Source organism: Tupaia chinensis, unplaced genomic scaffold (assembly GCF_000334495.1).
Source record: "Tupaia chinensis unplaced genomic scaffold, TupChi_1.0 Scaffold000442_1, whole genome shotgun sequence".
NCBI classification, from domain to species: Eukaryota; Metazoa; Chordata; class Mammalia; order Scandentia; family Tupaiidae; genus Tupaia; species Tupaia belangeri.
The window spans coordinates 641,702-664,262 of record NW_006159947.1 but is presented as its reverse complement, the minus strand read 5'-3'; the positions used below and the strand labels follow the sequence as shown (position 1 = coordinate 664,262).

Sequence of the window (22,561 nt, the reverse complement as noted above, 5' to 3'; positions counted from 1 at the left end):
GGGCCTAGATCTACGGGTTCTGTCTCGTGTGCACTCTCTCTCAGGCCCTCTGGGTCTGGGGAAGACAGCTGGCATGTAGGTAGAGGTCTATTTGTATATAGGCAGATGGAGGCCCAGAGAGCTCCCCCTTACGTTTCAACTTCTATTTTTATCCTACTCATCGCTAAAAAGAGGGTGACAGCATATATGGGGCCTTACAATGTGACACCTCCCTACCACACTGATCTTAGAAGTGTGCACACCGCAGGGGGTTGTTATCAACTGACTTGTCAAAATCTCTCTCTGTCTCTCTCTCTCTCTGTCTCTTTTTTTTTTGGGGGGGGGCGAACACTTTTATGTCTTTGGAGTATTATTTCATAAAACGATACCATGACCGTCACCTCTCCCAGTCTCTCCATAGTCACATATTATCCTAAAGCATTAATGGTATTAGTTTTTAAATATTTTTTATTTTTCTTAGTCTTTTAAGAATTTTTTTAAAAAGAAAAACCCTTTGTGGAAATGATTTCTTTTTTCTTTCCTGCCTCCCTGTCTGCACAGTCTGCATGAAATGCAGCCTTTACCCCCGTGCTAATGAGAGAGAATTAATATGCAGTACGTGACGATAAAAATATGTTTGAAAATGGATCATAAACATACCGAGTTGTTCGTTTCCAAGAGAAGCACAGCGTAGACGATTCTGGAGTGGAGTGTTTAAGGCACCTAAAATTGTTTACTCTGCACGTCCTTGAGTTGAGAGGTCTGATTTTCCAGGTGTAACAGTTTGCTTGTTTTTTCTTTACATATCTGTGAAGAGCCTTGTGCCTTCCAGCTTTGAACAAATAAATGTCCAACCTTTACCAGCAGATGGCGGTTGTGAGTTACAGTGAATTTAAATTGCCTGCAGAAATCATTAGAAGGAGTCTTTAAAAAGTTCATGGTAAATGAATATTATATTTTAAAATTTTTTTTGAATGGATTTCATGGCTTTTTTGTTTGTTTGTTTTTACCAAAATAAACTTGTACTTTAATCCCATTTTTCTGCCAACCTTTTGAATTTCCTTTTCCCCTTGATAACCACCTCGCATCTGTGGTGTTCCAAGGCAGGTTTTCATGACTCGGGGGCTTCACTGAGCCCGGTTTGGAAACAGGCTCATAACCACATCTAGGTGTGGACTTGTTAGAAAATGTTTTCCTCAAGAGATGAACAAGGCGTTGGTGAATATACGAGGGAACGTCCAAAGCTTGTGGAAGGTGGAATTACAGTATGCATTTATTTTAGTGCAAAACACTTTTTGATATCCCTACGTAGTTTTTCACCATACACATTTTCTGTGAACTTTCTGAAGACCTCTTCTGTCTTAATAACCTCTGCTGTTACAATTTAACTGATGATACAATATTTAATGATAAAATATGCCATTGATGCATGGTAGTGTTAAATTGAAGACTTAAAAATTTGAAAGATTCCAAGAGCTTTTCCTGAAAACAAGAGTATTTCTTTTTTTTTTTAGTATTTTTCTGTAGGGTGTGTGCTTGCCAGAAAGAGAGAGACAGAAAGCGAGAAATCACCCCCCGGGGGGGATGGCCACGCCACAATCCCTTCTCCTCCATTCTCCTCTCAGGATCTTGGGCACGCATGCACACACACCTGGCATGAGTTTAAGCCACCGGGTCCGGGACTCGAACCGTGGTCGGCTACATGGGAGTTCAGTGACATAGCCATTATGCTCAGTGACATAGCCATTACGCTAACTGCTGGTCCCTAGTGATTCATTTTTTACAACTTATTTAAAGCATTATTCTTTTCTGGGTCATTACTTCTGACTTAAGCTTAAAAAAAATAAATCCAAATCGTCTAAGAACATCCACAAAGCTACTGATGCGTGTCTTTGGTGTAACACTTAGTAACACAGAATCATATCTGCTTCAAGATTGTTCTGTCTGGGCCCCCACACCGAGGTTCATTTGGTCAACTCTGCAGGATATTTTAAAAAGTCATTCTAATGCTAAGAGATGTTTCAATGCATTCTCCCCCATCCTGTTAGTAAATACAAGCCAAAAGGTGATATTTGTTAGTCGGAAGGCCAGACTTGTTCAGGAAGGGAAAAGCTCACGTAGTTAAAATGTAGAAGTAATTATTAGAAGCACATCAGAGGGAATAGCAGTTAGCGTAATGGCTATGTCACTGGACTCCCATGGAGTCGATCACGGTTCGCGTCCTGGACCTGGTGGCTTAAAACTCATGCCAGGCGCGCGTGCGTGCCCAAGATCCCGAGAGGAGAATGGAGGAGAAGGGATTGCGGCATGGCTATCCCCCCTCGGGGGTGATTTCTCGCTTTCTGTCTCTCTGTGTCTCTCTATCTTTCTGGCGAGCACATGCGCCCTATAGCAAAAACCTCTCCCAAAAAAAAGCACATAAAATACTTAAGTTGTCTTGACCCACTTGAGAACTGCAGCTCCCTTTTGGGGTTGTTGGACGGTAACACCTCTAGTGTCTCTTCACCGCGACCCGAGAGGATTTACAGTTGTCTCATCCTTTCAGATGACAGACTTGACCTGCTTTATACCCTTAACCTCATTCTTTTCGAAGACTAACTTATCGGACTTAAAATTGTAGGTTGTGAACCACAGTAGTGTTGTGTGTGTCTTTAGAAATCGGCTTATTCTTGAAATGGAATTAATAACTCATTTCTATTTGCTCAAGAAGAATTCTAAGTAATAGCATAATTAGGAAGTTTTGTGTTTCAGTAACAGTGGTTTCTCCAAAATTTCTCACCTTCTTTGATCTGTCACTGTATTTTATTTCAACATATTTCTAAAACACAAAAAAGTTTTTTGGAAAGGTGTTTTTGTTTTTGTTTTGTTTTGTTTTGTTTTGTTTTGTTTTGTTTTTGCTATAGGGCGTGTGCGCTTGCCAGACAGACAGAGAGAGACAGAGGGACAGAAAGCAAGAAATCACCCCCCAGGGGGGATGACCACACTGCAATCCCTTCTCCTCCATTCTCCTCTCGGGATCTTGGGCACACACGCACACGTGTCCGGCATGAGTTATAAGCCACCGGGTCCAGGACTCAAACGGCGGTCAACTACGTGGGAGTCCAGTGACATAGCCATTACACTAACTGCTGGTCCCACAAAAAATTTTTGGGCCTCATATTCATACTATGCTGCTGAATTCCTTTTGGGGGGAGTGTTCTTTTAAGGTGTATTGCATAGGGCACGTGCACTTGCAGGGGAGAGGCAAAGAGTGAGAAATCACACCCCCAACCCCACCACCACCACCCCCATCCAGGAGGACGGCTATGTTACAATCCTTCCTCCTCCTCCTCTCTTCTCTCAGGATTCTGGGCATGCACGCACAGGCACCCTGCTTGAGTTTCAAGTTGCCAGCTCCAAAACTCAAACCATGGTAGGTCATGTGGGAGTCCAGGAGTTTAACAGCAATGCTACCTGCTGGACCCCCTTTGAAAATTAATACTATAAAAGTCAACAGGTGACATGGTGGTTACACCTTGTATATATGTATGAGTGTATGCAAAAAGTTCATGGAGGGACCAGCAGTTGGCATAATGGCTATGTTGCTGAACTCCCATGTAGTCGACCATGGTTTGAGTCCTGGAACGCAGTGGCTTAAACTCACACTGGGTGCATGTGCATGCGTGCCCAAGATCCCAAGAGGAGAATGGAGGAGAAGGGATTGTGGCATGGCCATCCCCCAGGGGGTGATTTCTCTCTTTCTTTCTCTCTGTCTCTGTCTTTCCAGTGAGTGCACGTGCCCTGTAGCAAAAACCTCTCCCCCAAAAAAAAGTTCATGGAAAATATATATTATAAAAAAATTTCCTGGATTTCAAACCCTTTTTTGCACCAAAAATATGAGGGCGTTGAAAAGGGTAGAAAAATCTCTACCTTCCTTTTAATGGTGGAAGAGAGGCAGTAATCTTTTAAATTACAAAACAAAAAAGTAATTTCTGAAAAGGCTTTAGTACCCTGGGCATTGAGATAAGGCACGAAGGTGGGATTGTGAGGTAGAGGTCTTTTTACACATCATTCCCCTTATTCCTCTCTAAAGTGCGGGTGATGTGTTTGTAGTGTTCAAGGCCTGCCTTGAGGTGGCGTAGTGGGTCAATCGATCAGCCACCACCCTCCGTGTGACTAAACAACAGTTTAGCTCCCTCTACCGCATGTTGCAAAGAACAGTGTCGAGGATTCCTAGAAAAGTATGAAACGTAATGGAAAACAGAATTCTGTTTTCGTGTGCGCTTATGTTCATGGAGGACTGCCAAGGTCACAGTAACTTCTGTATCCAAACGGAACGTATTTTCAGATAGAACTTCCACATCTGTTCTTAGTAGCTGTGCATATCACTTTCATTCGTACTGAAAACTATTGATAGAAGAAATTTTACATGATGTACTACTGGTGATTCCGTGATTTAAAATTCCAGTAGTTTCCTGTTTTATTGTTTGATTAAACATGTTGACAGTTAGTCAGCTTGTAAGACCTGCCACTTTTCAATCATTTGGTCAGTCCCAAATCCTCTACCCTGATCATTTACTTCAAGGGCCTCTTAGGATCCCTTGCAGTGAGCAAGAAAACGTTATAGCTGTTTGTTTATCTCAACTGCTTCCATAATCTCTGTTTTTGCATTTTCTGATGCACACAAGTTTATCTACAGAACACATCTGTTATTCAAAAATGTCTCTGTGGGGACCAGCAGATGGCATAATGGTTACGTCACTGGACTCCCATGTAGTGGACCGCAGTTTAAGTCCCGGACCCAGTGGCTTAAAACTCATGCTGGGCGCATGAGCATGCATGCCCAAGATCCAGAGAGGAGAATGGAGGAGAAAGGATTGCAGTGTGGCCATCCCCCTGGGGGGTGATTTTTTGCTTTCTGTTTTTCTGTCTCTCTCTGCCTCTCTGGTGAGTGCATGCGCCCTATAGCAAAAATCTCTTTAAAAAAAAATTAAATGATGTAGCTGTGTTTTAGGTAGTCACCATTTTTTCCTAATATACTACTCAAAACGTTTGAGGTGACTGGTCTTATTTCATGCCCGGAGCAGTGCTATTCAGTCAGTGTTACTCAGCTTATCTTCCTGTCGTGGAAGTTGATTCTCCGATGGGTTAAGTTTCTTGCTGAAGGACGCGTATGGGGCGGTTAGCAGAGGAGGGATTTAAATCCCAGTTGTGTAATTCCAGACCCCACATTAATAACCAGAATGTTATGTTGCCAACTTGGTGTAGAAGAAAGCAAGTACATGTGCAAAATATTGGAGACTTGAGGAATAAAATATCAAACAGGAGTTGCCTGATTACTAGGTCAGCGGAGGGGTGGGTCCAGCAGGTCTGGGTGCAGTGAGTGGGGCAGCCTCTGCCTACTCTGGAATTTTCTCTACAGAATGTTACTGTGTTTTCCTTAAAAAGAAGGTAGAAATGTTTGCCATCACCTTCCTTCATCGCATCTCTATTTGTTTGTTTGTTTGTTTATTTATTTATTTATTTATGAGAGGTGTTTGCTATAGGGCGCATGCGCTCAGCAGAAAGACAGAGATGGAAAACAAGAAATCACTCCTTAGGGTGGATGGTCACACCGCAATCCCTTCTCCTCCATTCTCCTCTCGGAATCTTGGACATGCATACACACACACCCAACATGAGTTTAAGCCACCAGGTCCAGGACTCGAACCGCGGTCGACTACATGGGAGTCCAGTGACACAGCCATTATGCTAACTGCTGGTCCCGCTCATCTCGTCTTTAGAATTTTATTTAAAATACTTAAGAATGTCGTTAGATCTCTAATCACATGCGCATCCTCTCTGGCCTGGTTGATTCCTTCGTAGGAAAGCTTTGTGGTAGACGTTCCACCCTGGGCTTTGCTGTCTTCTCACTCAGATAAGATGGATGTGTTGTTTTTGCAAGTGACACCCAGTCGCTTCTCAAATTCTGATTCCTTGCAGCTGTGTGTGACTTCTGGCCTTCTTTGCTAAGCCGTTGGCTTGGTGAGTTCACACATGGTTTCTGTGGCTTGAAAAGCACTAAGATGAAGCCTAGTTAGTCTTAAAAAGAGTAAGCAGTTGTGTGTTTTCTCCAGCATTGAGCAAGTGAGCAAAGCAGTGGGCTGATGTTCTTATCTCAGTGGGATAGCCTCACTTGAGCCAAAGGGAAAGGGGGTGCAAGGTTCTTATCTTACGAGTAAAAGCGCATCGACATGTGTTAAGAGATTCCTAGAGAAAGAAGCATGAGACTGAATGATACCCAGTGGGATGTGGAACAGAGGACCCAACCATCTTTGAGAGCCAGTGTTGTAGAATGGCCCTGAAAATGCCACAGCATAGCTAGACTCTAGGTCATTGCATGTTTTTATTTCAAGGTTTTTGCCATAGGGCATAGGTGGTCGCTGGAGAGAGACAGAGAGATAAGGGGAGGGAAAGTGAGAAATCACCACCCAGGGGGATGGTCACGCTGCAATCCCTTGTCCTCCATTCTTCTCTGGGGATTGTGGGCACTCATGCACATGTGCCCAGGATGAGTTTCAAGCTGCTGGGTCTGGGACTCGAACCATGGTTAGCCATGTGGTAGTCCAGGACTTGAATCACTGTGCCCCCCACCCCTACTGACCGCCAGGGTCACTGTATTTAAAAACCGAAGGCAATGATGACTGCAGTACCCTCTCCACTGATCTTGCGATCTCCTTTTTTTTTTTGGAGAGGTTTTTGCTATAGGGCGCGTGCACTCGCCAGACAGACAGAGAGAGACAAAGAGACAGAAAGCGAGAAGTCAACCCCCAGGGGGGATGGCCATGCCGCAATCCCTTCTCCTCCGTTCTCCTCTCGGGATCTTGGGCACGCACGCACACACGCCCAGCCTGAGTTTTAAGCCACCGGGTCCGGGACGTGAACCGCGGTCGACTACGTGGGAGTCCAATGACATAGCCATTATGCTAACTGCTGGTCCCGCAATCTGCATTTTCATAACCCCTCTTCAACCAGCCCTAGTGAATTTTCTGAAGTGTAAATCTGATGCTGCTTTTCCCCTTCTAAAATTCTTCGCCAGATACCCTTTGCCTTTAGAGTCCTCAGCATTGTCACACAGGGACCCTTCCGTGTCCTTTCTCCCCTGTTCTTTCCTGCCTGGTCTCCCTCACCACCACCCCCAACCTCACTGTTGACCCAGATAGACCAAGTGGCAACAAGATAGGCCAAAATGTGGCAGGCTTTTTCACCCCTCTGTCTTCACGTGTCATCTCTTCCGTTTGGAATTATGTCCCCTTGTCCCTACCTACCTCGTGCGTGTTTGGCTTAAATCTCTATGCATTGTTTCGGACCTAGATCAGATGTTAACTCATTCTGGATCAATTTGTTTTTTGGTGTTTTTTGTTTTTGTTTTTGTTTTTGTTTTTGAGCTATCCAGGCTAAGAAGGTACCTTTTTCCTGCGCTTATCCTCTGTTAATCACATAAAAACACATGCGGTCAAGTAGACAACATTTTTAAGGTTGGCTCTAACACATCATAATGTGATTATGTGGGGAGCACACTGATTCTCTTTGTCAGTAATCCTATATTGCAGTTAAGGGGCTGCATTTATAGTTTGGGATCACAAGGAGAGGAAAGATAACGGGGACCAGGGCATCTCAGGCCAGCCTAAGGGAGAAGGGCAGGAATTGGCCATGCAAGTACCCAGAGCAGACATCAAGAGGGGGCCAGGTCCTCACACGTGTTCTTCGACAGGGTCTACAAATTCCAGCTGAAGGGCCGAATTCCAGCCTGAGGGCCAAATCTCCCCGCTGCCAATTTTTGTAAATAAAGTTTTATTGAAACACAGCTCCATCCATATTTTATTGTCTATTTTCATGCTGAAATGAAATACTACAAGTAGTTGCAGCAGAAATTCAACAGTAGAGTCGCAACTACTAGTAGCAGTTACCCATATTTATTGTATTGGCAACATTAACTTACCAGTAGTATTTCTCTCTTTGCATGAAAATAGTCAATCAAAAAATGGATGGAGCTGTGTTTTAATAAAACTTTATTTACAAAAATAGGCAGCGGGGAGCTTTGAAATGCTTACCGTCTGTCCTTTTAGAGAAGACGTTGGTCTACCTGCTGCAGATCACCAGTTCACATGGTCGGGTCATTAGGCCAGAAGTTCTGTAACCCCTGCAGGTTTTCAGGCCACAGCTGAGACGTGATCAATGAGGAATTCTGGGTGTGGGACTCATGGTCTGTGTTCATCAGCCTTTCCGGGGATGCAGATGCAGGCAGAAGTTGGAAAAGCACCACTCGAGCATTTTTTTAGGTCTGATGACAGCCAAGCAGGGAGGCAGGGCTTGGGTGAAACTCACACCAGTCAAAAGCCCATCCCATGATCCCGTCTGAAATACACAGTCTAGGATGGAGGGAAATCGCTGCGGCATCACCAGCACTTTGCCCAGAACTACACGGTCAGACTATTTGTGAATGAGCGAGTGTAGGCATGTGGGTACTTGTGAGAGAGCTCATCTCAAAACGTACCTGGCTGGCGGAACCAGCAGTTAGCGTAATGACTATGTCGCTGGACTCCCATGTAGTTGACCACGGTTCGCATCCTGGACCCAATGGCTTAGAACTCAGACCGGGCGCATGTGCGTGCATGCCCAAGATCCCAGGAGGAGAATGGAGGAGAAGGGATTGCGGCGTGACCATCCCCCCTGGGGGGTGATTTCTTGCTTTCTGTCTCTCTGTCTCTCTCTGTCTGTCTGGCGAGCACATGCGCCCTATAGCAAAAAACTCTCAAAAAAGAAAAAAGAAAAACGTACCTGGGGCCTGCGAGTAGAAATGGGTACAGCTGACAGGAGTCTCAGGACTGAGTCTGAAACCTACTCATACAAAGTTTTATTCAAAGTTGAGGAAGAGAGACAATTGTTTAAAAACCTGATTGTTTTTTTGTTTATTTGTTTGTTTTTTGCTACTGGGCACATGTGCTCACCAGAGAGACAGACAGACAGAAAGACAGAAAACAAGAAGTCACCCGCCAGGGGAATGGCCATGTTGCAATCCCTTCTTCTCTATTCTTCCCTCGGGATTTCGGGCATGTACACACACACACCCGGCATGACTTTTAAGCCACCAGGTCCAGTCCTCAAACCACAGTCGACTACATAGGAGTCTAGCAACGTCACCATTACACCAGCTGCAGGTCCCTCACGTTTTTAACTTTGATCTTAATTTTACTTCGTACTCATTTCCTCTGGCTGTGTATTGGTTCTTGGTGTTTTGTTCTTAACGTCGAAGCACAGATGCTCCTATATTTAGCCTTAGAAGATTTACTCAGCCTTCTCAAAGCTATTGGCTGAATTAATGTAAAGTGTTGATGTATTTTATCTGCTCAGAAATGTTTAGTTTGGGACCAGCAGTTGGCGTAATGGCTATGTCACTGGACTCCCATGTAGTCAACCATGGTTCAAGTCCCGGACCCGGTAGCTTACACTCAGGCTGGACACGTGTGCGTGCATTCCCAAGATCCCTAGAGGAGAATGGAGAAGAAGGGATTGCGGCGTGGCCATCCCCCCAGGAGGTGCTTTCTCACTTTCTGTCTCTCTGTCTCTCTCTGTCTTCCTGGCAAGCGCGTGCACCCTATAGCAGAAACCTCTAAAAAAAATAAAATGTTTAGTTTCATCTTCATCTTTCTACTCATCATCTTATTTCATATTAAAGTAAATGTCACTATATGTCAGTACAGTAGTAGTCGTAGTTACCCATGTTTACCGGTAAAATTAACTTACCAATAGTATTTCTTTCTTTGTTTGTAAAGAAACCTCTGCCATGTAGTCCGTGTTATAGCTGAACACCTAAACTGATATGTTTATTATATTTTCCTCATTTAGAAATATGTCGCATATTTTAAAAATATATACCATGGGGCCAGCAGATGGCATAATGGTTATGTCACTGGACTCCCATATGGCCAGCCACAGTTTGAGTCTCAGACCAGGTGGCTTGAAAATCACACTGGGCACATGTACATGCACGCCCAGGATCCCTGGAGGAGGATGGAGGAGAAGGGATTGCAGCATGCTCATCCTCGCTCACTTTCTCACTTTCCCTCTCACTGGCTCTAGCAAGCGCAAGCACCGTAAGGCAAAAACCTCTTTCTTTAAAAAAACACACACAGGGAACCAGCAGTTAGCATAATGGCTATGTCACTGGGCTCCCATATAGTCGACCACGGTTCGCGTCCCAGACCCAGTGGCTTAGAACTCACGCCGGGCGCGTGTGCGTGCATGCCCAAGATCCCAGGAGGAGAATGGAGGAGAAGGGATTGCGGCGTGACCATCCTCCCTGGGGGGGTGATTTCTCGCTTTCTGTCTCTCTGTCTCTCTCTGTCTGTCTGGCGAGCGCATACACCCTATAGCAGAAACCTCTCCAAACACACACACACACATACACATATACATGCAAGCATAAAATATCATCTAAGTCCTAACAAAGTATTTGCTAATATGGAAATAAGTCACTTTGAAGGTCCGTTGCTTAGTAAAACGTACATGTTTTGAGGGAAAAATTGTAATCTAACTTAAAAATCTCATTTTATCAGACTCTACGTGCAGTTATTAAACACTCTCCATAAAGCTTTTTATTCTTCACTAGGGTAGGTAGAAATGTTATGTTTTTATGCCCTTCAAAACATTCTGTGTACATGAGGAACCTCTGAAAGAGAAAATCAGATATTAGGGACTTCTAGGTGAATTCTTTTTCATAGATCACTATATCGATGGTGTGTCCAAGAATCAGCAACATGAAACCTTTATAACTTTTGTCATGGTGACATTTTGAAAGTAAGATTAATTTTTTCTCTTGGTTTTGGATTGTGTTTAATTCCATGGGAATTTTATCGTGTTTCATGTCTGCTGAACGTGTCATTCCCATGGTACTCATTATCGCCCGGTGTAAGGTAATACAGATTCGGGATGAAATTGACTATGGCTTCAACACTCGAGTGTTATGATCAGGAAAAAGCACACAAAGTTCACAGTTTTTTCCAATGATCGTCATGGAGCTAAAGAGATTACTTTCCAAAGGCAGAATGGCCTATCAGTCATGATCCTAATCTCACAATAAATGGCATCAGGGCCAAAGGAAAGAAGTCTGCAGAGCCTTCCACTAAAATTAATAAGTATTTTTCTTTTTTTTTTTTTTTTTTTTTTTTGCTATAGGGCACATGTGCTCGCCAGACAGACAGAGAAACAGAAAGCGAGCGATCACCCCCGGGGGGGATGGCCATGCCTCAATCCCTTCTCCTCCATTCTCCTCTCGGGATCTTGGGCACGCATGCACACTCACTCAGCGTGAGTTTAAGCCACCGGGTGCGGGACTCGAACCGCAGTCGGCTACGTGGGAGTCCAGCGACATAGCCATTATGCTATTTGCTGGTCCCTAAAATTAATAAGTACTTTTCTTTAGGACCTGATAGGGTACAGGGAGAACGAACAGACTCCTGGACCTTAGTGGTTCCTTTGTAGCCGTCAAAGTGACCCACTGCGATTTTGGCTGAATATTCAGGACCGTTGTACTGCCCATTTTAGAAATGCCCGTGAGCATCACCATAGAACCCTCCACATTAACCTTCATGTAACTTTTCTCGACAGACCTTGGTGGCCCTCCATCTGTGCCTGGTTGGAAAAATGTTGCTCCTAGTGGGCCAGCAGGAGGCACAGTGGTTAAAGTGTAGACTTCCACATGACCAACTGCAGTTTGAGTCCTGGACCTGGTGGCTTGCTTTCTCGTTGTCCTCTCTCTCTCTATCACTGGTCCAAAGGAAAAAAAAAAAGTAATAGTAATAAATAAAATTAAATAAAAAATTCTTTTAAAAAGAAAAGTAAACTGTTGCCCTTTTACATGTGCTAAACTAGATGCATTCCTTCCTTCAAATGTGATTAGTACAGTCATTTTTAAAATTTCTGTTATGTTAAATTGGCAAGTCATTGTACATGTTTAAGAGACATGCTGTTGTATTTTGATACATGTATTATGATTATATCATGTTTTATTTCTTTATGTGTTGGGAACATGAAATCTGTTCCCTTCTAGCTTTTCTGAAATATGCAATAAATTGTCGTTACATATAGTCACCCAAGAGTGTTGTTGAACTCTAGAACATATTTCTGTATCTAGCTATAATTTTATACTCATTAACCAAGTTCCCCCAATTCTCTCTTCCCTCTGCCTTTCCCAACATCAGGTAACCACTATTCTCTTCTCTACTTCCATGAGGTCTGTTCATGTCTTGGCTTATTTCATATGACATGATGTTCTTCAGACTCACCCATGTTGCCACAGATGACAGGATTTAATCCTTTTTAATAGTCAGCTATTAGTGTTCCATTTTCTTTATTCATTTATCTGTTGATGAACATTTTGGTTAATTCCGTATCTTAGCTGTTGCAAATCGTGCTTCAGTAGCACAGTGTGCAGATGTCTCTGAGACCCTGATGGCTGTCTTTGGATATATCCCCTGTGGTGGAGTGGAGAGATCATATAACAGTTCTAGTTTTAGTCTCTTGAGGAGCCTCCATATTGTTTTTCTTAACGGTTATACCAATTTACAATCCCATCAACAATATATCAGTTCCCTTTTCTCTGCTTCCCTGCTAGCATTTGTTGTTTTCTTGCCTTTTCAATCATACCATTATGACTAGAGCGTGGTGGTAGTCCATTTTTTATTTGCATTTTGATTTGCATTTTCCTGGTGGTTAGCAATGTTGACTATACTTATTTGAGAAGTATCTGCTCAGATCAAATACCCATGTTTTAATTGAATTGGGCTTACTTTCTTCTTTGTTGTTGAGTTTAATTCATTGTATATTTTAGATATTAGTCCTTTATCAAATAAATAGTATGTAAATATCTTCTCCCATTGTGTTGGTTGTCTTATCAGTCTACTGATTCCTTTCTTGTATAAAAGCCTTTTAGTTCAATATAGCACTGTGAGTATAGTTTTGCCTTTGTTGTCTGTCTTTTGAGATTTTATTCACTGATTTTTTTTTTTTTTTTTACACAGACCAATGTCCTAAAGCATTTCCTCTCTGTTTTCTTCTAGTAGTCTTAACAGTGTCAGGTCTGAGATTTAAGTTTTTAATTCATTTTTATTTTTGTGTATGGTGTGAGATAGGGATCAACATTTACTCTCCTACATGCAGATACCCAGTTTTCCCAGCACCATCAATTGAAGAAAATGTTCTTCAATCAACAAAATATGTCCTGTGCACCTTTGTCAAAAATCAGTTGTATGTATGGGTTTATTTCTGGGTTCTCAGTTCTGCTCTGTTGGTTGGTATATCCATGTTTAAGCCAGTATTGTGTTGTTTTATTACTATAGCTTAGTATTAGGTGTAAAGTCAGGTAGTGTGATGTCCCAATTTTGTTCTTTTTGCTCAGTGTTGCTTTGGTTATTCAGGGTCTCTTGTGGTTTCATATGAATTTTGGGGTGGTCTTCTTTATTTCCGTGAAAATGGCATTGGTATTTTGGATTGCACTGAGTATGTAGATTACTTTAGGTAGTATGGTAGCATTTTAGTAAGATGACTTCTTCCAATCCATGAACATGAGATATCTTCCCATTTCTTTGTATGCATGTCCTCCTCAATTTCTTTTATTAGTGTTTTATAGCTGTTTATTGAATAATTCTTTCACCTCATTGGTTAATTATATTTCGTGGTACTTTTTTGTAGCTATTTTTAAACTGGATTCTTTTCTTGATTTCTTTTCAGTATTGGTGTATAGAAACACTATTGATTTTAGCATTTTTTCACTGTACCCTGCAACATTCCTGAATTTATCATTCTAAGAATTCATTTTATTGTTATATATTTGTGCATGGTAATGTATAGCTTTGTTTGCTTTCCAAGCTCACTTCCCCCCTTAGAATAGAGCTAGAAAATGTGCAGATATATTTGTTTTTGTTTGTTTATTTGTTTTTGTTTTTGTTTTGGAGAGGTGTTTGTTTGTTTTTGCTATAGGGCGCGTGTGCTCACCAGAAAGACAGAGAGACAAACAGGTAGAAAGCGAGAAATCACCCCCCGGGGGGATGGCCACACCACAATCCCTTCTCCTCTCAGGATCTTGGGCACGCACACACACACGCCCGGCGTGAGTTTAAGCCACTGGGTCCGGGACTCGAACCGCATTCGGCTACACGGGAGCTCAGCAACATAGCCATTATGCTAACTGCTGGTCCCATGCAGATAAATTTGTTTACATATGTCTACAAGTGTGTTCACATCTTGGCTCTTGCATGTTCTACTTACTCCAGTGTCTTGTAAAACATATTATGAAAAACTTTTATTTGTCGTTTAGAAAATTTTGAAACCTTTTTTGGGGTTCTTAGAAAAGTCATGATGTAATTTCTATGTTTCTCTACACAAAAATGTGTCATGCCTTTAACAACAAGCCAGTATTACTGACATATACCCATGATCACTAAAAATACCTTATCATACCTTCTGTGGAATATTTAAAATTTGAACACAGATCCCGCTTGTTCTTCACTGGGATATGAGCCAAAGTCATTTTAACTACAAATGCCCTAAAAGGAGCTAAAAAGTATTGATAGGATCATCATCCAAATGTTGAAATGCAGTGATTGCGACGCCAGCATAACTGATGCTGAACTGTTCCTTTTTCTTCCCAGAACTTTTTAATGACAGTTATTCATCAGGTTATGAGAGATGGCAAATCTGCTTCCCATTAAAGATAATAAAATAATACTGTCTTCTTAGAGAAGGAAATTTACCTTCCTGTTGTATATATTACACACTAAGAAGTCATGCATCAAACACGTAATCGCTGTCCACATTCTTTGGAATATATTAAAGAAAGGGGTTGAGATTGCAATGATATTTTATGACATTTGGATTTTGTTTTTGTTTTGTCATTAACTCACTGAGCGTACACAAGACATGGTCCCTCCTGTTGAGCAAATCGACCAAAGTCATACATTGAAACAGCTACTTTTTTTTTTTTTTTAAGAGATTTTTGCATCAGGATGAGTGTGCTCACCAGAGAAAGAGAGAGACAGATACAGTGAGAGCAAAAGTGAGAAATCACCCCGTACCCCAGGGTGGGATGGCCACAGCACAGTCTCTTATCCTCCATTCTCCTGAGATCTTGGACACACACACACACACACACACACACACACACACACACACACGGCATGATTCTCAAGCCACCGCATCTGGGACTCGAACAGTAGTTGGCCATGTGGGAGTCCAGTGACATAACCACCATCCACCACGCCATCTGCTGGTCCCTAAACAGCTGATTTTCATATGATACGTTGTGATGTGTAAAGATGAGCAGAGTTCTGCCAGGGTGCAGCAGAGAGGAAAATCTGTTTTAAAAAGTAAAGGAAAGCCAGGACCAGCAGTTAGCAAAATGGCTATGTCGCTGGACTCCCATGTAGTCGACTGCAGTTCGAGTCCGGGCCCCGGTGGCTTAAACTCACGCCGGGCGTGTGTGCATGCGTGCCCAAGATTCCGAGAGGAGAATGGAGGAGAAGGGATTGCGGCGTGACCATCCCCCCTGAGGGGTGATTTCTCGCTTTCTGTCTCTCTGTCTCTCTCTCTCTTTCTGGCAAGCGCACACGCCCTATAGCAAATATCTCTCCATAAATAAATAGATAATTTTTGAAAAAGTAAAAGAAAGCCCAAAAGAAAGGGTGACTTGTTTGGCTTTACAGGATGAGCTGAGGTACGTCAGGCAAGACCGTGTGTGTATGTGCGTGTGTGTACGTGTGTGTGTATGTGTACATGTGTGTACGTATGTGTGCATTTGTATGTGCATGTGTGCACACATAGCTAAGTATACACATAACAGGCGCTGTGCACATGCATGCCCACTGGGGAAGAGCCTGCTGGCTGGCTCATTTACTCTCACTCACATCTCCTTCTTCCTCAACTCCTCCATACCAAGCCTGGAAGAGCTAATTACTCATAGCTGGGCGTGGCCACAAGACAGTGTCAGGCCAATGGGGCCACATTGGGAAATACACTATGGTCTTTTAGGAACATGTTGGCTTTTTTTTTTTTTTTTTTGAGAGATTTTTCACTGTAGGGCGCGTGCGCTCGCCAGACAGACAGAGAGAGACATAGAGACAGAAAGCGAGAAATCACCCCCCAGGGGGGATGGTCACGCCGCAATCCCTTCTCCTCCATTCTCCTCTCGGGATCTTGGGCACGCACGCACACGCGCCCGGCGTGAGTTTAAGCCACCGGATCCGGGACACGAACCGCGGTCGACTTCGTGGGAGTCCAGCGACATAGCCATTACGCTAACTGCTGGTTCCCACATGTTGGCTTTTTAAGTAAGAGGGGAATACAGTCGGTATTAGCTCCTCATTCAATATGGCCGTTATAATTATTCCAGTGAAATTCACCTGGAGACTTTGCGAAGAGCCCGGAGGGTGTGCTGAGATACGTTTCAGTCCCCAGCCGCCTACTTCAATCCTCTGTACTTGAGGAAACCTGCTCCTTGATGTCAGCCATTGTTGGTCAGATTTTTCTGTTACTTGCAGCCAAAAGAATCTTTGGGAATACACACACACACTCATACACTCACTCACTTTCTTCCATGTTGGTTGGTGTACATAGTTAACTTTACTTTCTGCGCCTAACTGGAACTTTAGGCTAATTTTAGAGAGAATCGATTTTTGTTATTACCCATTCTGAAACTGCCCACAGCACTCATTTCCCTGTAGTCTGCTTTTTCCTGCATTTTAAATAAGCAATGATGGCAACAAGGGAGGTATAAAGGTTGAGAAGAAATATAAATGCTGGGACCAGCAGTTAGGACCACACTGTGTCCTGTGTCTGTTTGGTGAAGCCAGGTTTTCCTAACACCCAAGAGATTGTTCTTTCTCCCCATAACCGCTGTGTAAGGAGACAGGAGTAGAGATTAGAATGGTTTTCCACAGAGCACGTTACTCATGTTTGGTTTAAATGAAAGACCCATCTGAAGAGCAGGAGGTCTTCAGTAAAAGCTGACCCCCCACCCTATCAGTGTGGGATGGGGTGAGACACGCCACCTGCCCACGCTCGCAGGAACCAATGCTGCAGAGAGACATTATAGTCTTATCTTCCTCTTCCTTATCATTTCTTATGTGTGTGCATTTCCCGACACTGCATCAAATGAAAATGTAGTCCTATTAGCATGTATTTACGCTTTTCCAAGAAGGTCAGCATGATCACTTCTTCGCTGTCATCATACTCCACGGGGTGTTTATTTTTTCTTAACAGTTGCCTGCTCCTTTTAGGCTGACTTTTGATCGCCCATGCCTTGTCTGTGTTTCATGTTGTTTTAGAATGAGTTCCTTACTTCATAAGTTTTTTTTGTTTTTTGTTTTTTTCAGAGCGGTTTTGCTCTAGGGCACGTGCGCTCGCCAGACAGAGAGAGACAGAGAGACAGAAAGCGAGAAATCACCCCCCAGGGGGGATGGTCACGCTGCAATCCCTTCTCCTCCATTCTCCTCTCGGGATCTTGGGCACGCACGCACACACGCCCGGCAAGAGTTCCAAGCCACTGGGTTCGGGATGCAAACCGCAGTTGACTACGTGGGAGTCCAGCGACATAGCCATTACGCCAACTGCTGGTTCCTTGAGTTCCTTACTTTAGAGAGGAGTAAGGTAAAGTGGATTTAGGAGTTCTCGTGCCAGAAGTTCTGGATAAAAGTCAAGGATCCTTTTTTTTTTTTTTTAACTTAATTTAACTTCCCTAAGCATCATCACAGTATACAAAATGTGATTTCCCATCCAGAATATAGTGCATAGTGACTTAATCCTGCATATTATTATCAAAAATTTTCCATTTCTAGCTTCTAGAATTTTTTCTTTACGCCTCTTTCTGACCCCCTGCCCTTTCCCACCCTCTTCTCACACTATCTCTGGGGTCTATAATTGTCTTCCATTCCTTTCCCACCCATTGAGACAATATACAGTGTACTCTGGATGGAAAATCTCATTTTGTATGTTGTAATGTTGTACAGTGAATGAAGGTAAATAAATATAAATTTTTTAAAAAGTCAAGGATCCTTAAGAAAAAATTTTAAAAATATGTGATGACATAGTTGAAATTTACACCAGAGACCATGAATTATCATTTAGTCTCTGATTTTAAAGCAAATATATACACTTCAATTGATTTTTTTTTTAAGGGGCCATGGCTACACTGCAATGTGGCCACAACCTTTTCCTCCGTTCTCCTCCTGGAGTCTTGGACAGGCTCACACATGCACACACCCAGGGTGAGTTTCAAGCCACGGGGTCCAGAACTCAACTGGTGTTCAGCTATGTGATAGTCCAGCAATGTAACCACTAGACCGTCTGCTAGCCCCTGCAAATTTTTTTTTTCAGTTGCCAGAGCGCATGCACTCTCAAGAGAGAGAAGGCGTCCTCCCCACAACGGAACATAGTCACACCACAATCCATAGACCTTTTTCTGCTATTACTCAGTCTCACAAGGATTTTTTTTTTTTTTATCCTTTCTTTTTCTTTTTTGGAGAGGTTTTTGCTATAGGGTACGTGCACTCGCCAGAGAGATAGAAAGTGAGAAATCATCCCCCAGGGGAGCTGGCCACACTGTCCTCCCTTCTCCTCCATTCTCCTCTTGGGATCTTGGGTACGCGCGCACACATGGCCAGCATGAATTTAAGCCACTGGGTCCAGGACTTGAACTGTAGTTGACTATGTGGGAGTCCAGCGACATAGCCATTACGCCAACTGCAGGTCTCACCAGGATTCTTGACATGTGCACGTCTGACTTCTGGGGCTGGGATTCAAACCTCAGTTGGCCATGTGGTATCCAGCTCCCTGTGTTCAGTGCTTACCCACTTCATGCCCCAGCCAGTCATATGCTTCGATTTTTTTGTACTTAAGGAATCTAAACTAGTTTTGTTGTTAACATTCTTGCTGCATGTTTCTTCTAGAACCTTCAGCTTCTTGGAGCTACAGCCATTGAGGATAAATTACAAGATCAGGTGCCTGAAACCATCGAAACGTTGATGAAAGCAGACATCAAAATCTGGATCCTCACCGGGGACAAGCAAGAAACTGCCATTAACATTGGTAATTCACTTCATTCGAGGTTGAGATCGTGATGCTTTTCAGCGGGTGTACCCGGATTTGAGCTCTTTGAAGATCTGAGAGCTGGTGGGTAGGGCAGCCAGATACCCTGTGGCCAATTCCACGGTTCGAGTCCTGGACCTAATGGCTTTGAAACACATACTGGGTTGAGAGTGTGTGTGTGTGCTCAAAATTCAGAAAGAAGGGAGAAATGGAGGAGAAGGGATTGTGGTGTGACCGTGAGAGGGTGCTTTCTCTTCTTCCTCTCTCTTTGCCTCTCCCTGGCAAGTGCGTGCACCTCTAGCAAAAAAACAAAAACAACCACAAAGTGGGAGGAGAACTCAAAGGGAGTGAGCTTAGAAGGTATTACTTATATGCAGTGATTTTTTTTTTTTTTTTTTGGAGAAGTTTTCGCTATAGGGCGCGTGTGCTTGCCAGACAGACAGAGAGAGACAGAAAGCAAGAAATCACCCCCAGGGTGGATGGTCATGCTGCAATCCCTTCTCCTCCATTCTCCTCTCGGGATCTTGGGCACACGCACATGCCCCCGGCATGAGTTTAAGCCACCAGGTCCGGAACGCGAACCGCGGTCAACTACATGGGAGTCCGGCGACATAGCCATTACGCTAACTGCTGGTCCCAATTGTTTTTGTTTGTTTTTTTGGTTTTTTTTTTTTTTTTTTTTTTTTTTTGATGTGAGACCAGTCAGCCGGGTTGCCTGTTTTTCTCCAGCTACACTCATGTGTAGTGAACAGGTCCAGAGTAGACAGTGCTGCGTTTAATGAGGGGATGGCGCCCTGCACCACGCTGAGCAAAGCAAGAGGGAGCAAGGAAGACAAGGATAGTCCAGGCAGGAGCATTCGAGGGACCACCCTCGCCCACCCTCCTATGGAGCGGTCATTGTCCATCTTTGCTATCACGTTAGTCCTACTCCATAGACATTTGTCAGCTCTTGGGACATCGAGAATCCTTACCATGGTCTCTTTCCACAGCTGTTTATCAAGGCAGTGTAACAAACCAGGTATTTTCGTATCAGATCCCTCCTACAGTAAGAGCATTTGTTTTCTTTCTTTTTTTATTTGTTTATTTTTTGGAGAGGTTTTTGTTACAGGATGCGTGCGCTTGCCAGAAAGATAGAAAGCGAGAAATTACCTTCTGGGGGGATGGCCACACCGCAATTCCGTTTCCACCATTCTCCTCTCGGGATCTTGGGCATGCACGCACATGCACCAGGCGTGAATTTAAGCCACTGGGTCTGGGACTCGAACCGGAGTCGACTACATGGGAGTCCAGCGACATAGCCATTACACCAACTGCTAGTCCCCTAAGAGCATTTGTTTTAAACCTTTTATCATCCTGGAAAACAGCTAACAGTCATAATTCCTAATAAAATCACCTATAGAGCACATTATTTCTTTAACATCAACTTTTCTTTCTGGAGAAATTAATTGTATCAGTTAATTGACTCTGTGTTTGAACCTAGGCCACTCCTGCAAACTTTTGAAGAAGAACATGGGAATGATCGTTATAAATGAAGGCTCTCTTGATGTAAGTAGGGGCGTGGGTTCTCCTTTCATAGCTTCCTCATCTTGTGTTTTACTTTATACTCCAGTAGTTGTGGAAATAGTTTATCTTCCTAAGGTTAAAAGACACCTTATCACTGTGGTTTACTGTTTTGAACCACCTGGATGAAAATTGGTTCAAGCTTTGCATCTGTGACAGCCAGAAGAAATTGCTAACTAATTTGATTAATGTCATGAGACAAGAAAAAACTGCTTCAGTGCCAAGTGACCATACTTTGTTCTCAACTGAGTATCTTGTGTATTAAGCATTTTATATGTTTTCGTTTCCAGGGTTAATATATATTTTGCAGTACCAGCAGTTAGCGTCATGGCTATGTCGCTGGACTCCCACGTAGTCGACCAAGGTTTGAGTCCCAGACCCGGTGACTTAAACTCAACGCCGGGCGCATGTGCGTGCGTGACCAAGATCCTGAGAGAATGGAGGAGAAGGGATTGCAGTGTGTCCATCCCCCCTGGGGGGTGATTTCTTGCTTTCTGTCTCTCTGTCTGTCTGGCAAGCACACACGCCCTATAGCAAAAACCTCTCCAAAAAAAAAATATATATATATATGTATATATATGCATATATATATATATATATTGCTTAAGATATTGTGAAAGCTATCCCTAAAAGGAGAGTTTATTTATTTAGAAATGTCCAAACTTCTGGGACATTTAAATTCCTAAGAATGCTTTTCTCATGGCTCTGACCACTTGGTTTTATATTTGGGAGAGGGAGGAGAGAGGTTTGTTAGGATTCGGTGTGAACTAGAAGTTGACAAAATAACGTGTAGATCAGATGTCCTGTAAATGTTTTAAAGTAAAGGCGACTGTTTGTAATTTAAGGTGGGAGACAGGACAGGGGAGGTGATAATTCAGCTGCTTGAAATAGTCACTGTGACGCAAGGAGCACAGAAACCCCGCTAATCAGGGACGCTGACGAAGCGGAGAGGTCAGCTGTGTAGACACGGCGAGGAGGTGAATGTGGAAAGCAGGGAGTTTATGCCTTCGTCCTAACATGGAATTCAGGTGGCGCGTGATTTTTCTGACCCTAGAAGGAAATCCAAGAAGGTCCCTTTGGTCTGGGTCAAGGTTTCATCTCCTGTAGAATGTGGTAATACCATTGCCTTTTTTTTTTTTTTTTTTAAGGTTTTTGCTATAGGGTTCATGCGCTCACCAGAAAGACAGAGAGAGACATAGAGACAGAAAGCGAGAAATCACCCCCCAGGGGGGATGGCCACACTGCAATCCCTTCTCCTCCAGTCTTCTCTCAGGATCTTGGGCATGCATGCACATGCGCCCAGCGTGAGTTTAAGCCACCGGGTCCAGGACTTGAACCGCGGTCAACTACATGGGATATAGCCATTATGCCACTGCTTTTATATATCACCTGGTCACACCATTTCTCTCCAGTGCTTCGATAAACATGATCTTCAAGTGGTTTAAGTATCAAGTAATGTGAATGCTAATCTCAAGGGGGAAATAAAGAGAAAAGTGTAATACCAAAAATATTCAAGGTCCCGCATTAGCGCATTGTGAACACAGTGGCCTTTTTCATTTTGAGGTTTCTAAGACACTGACTGAGCGTTAATAGAGACTTCCAAGGTACGTGCACTTCCTGTCCCTACTATGCCAACAGGCATTTCAAAGGAATACTCAGTTTCATTGAAAGCAACGACCAGGGGGACCAGCAGTTGGCGTAATGGCTATGTCTCTGGACTCTCATGTAGTTGACTGCGGTTCAAGTCTTGGACCAGGTGGCTTAAATTCAAGCTGGGCATGTGTGCGTGCGTGCCCAAGATCCCGAGAGGAGAACGGAGGGGAAGGGACTGTGGCGTGGCCATCCCCCCTGGGGGGTGATTTCTCGCTTTCTGTCTCTCTGTCTCGCTCTGTCTTTCTGGCGAGCACACGCGCCCTATAGCCAA

At 43.4% G+C, this 22,561-nt stretch overlaps 1 protein-coding gene across 4 annotated transcripts in view; it reads left to right on the top strand.

The window, feature by feature from the left end:
* The window catches only part of ATP8A1 (ATPase phospholipid transporting 8A1), a 281,662-nt gene that overhangs the window by 154,161 nt on the left and 104,940 nt on the right, over positions 1-22,561 (top strand). For all 4 annotated transcript variants that reach the window (XM_014590421.2, XM_014590424.2, XM_014590422.2 and 1 more), the window contains 2 exons: positions 18,939-19,077; positions 20,558-20,622. In XM_014590421.2, coding sequence (XP_014445907.1) covers positions 18,939-19,077; positions 20,558-20,622 — 204 coding nt within the window. The remainder of the gene's footprint in view (positions 1-18,938; positions 19,078-20,557; positions 20,623-22,561) is intronic.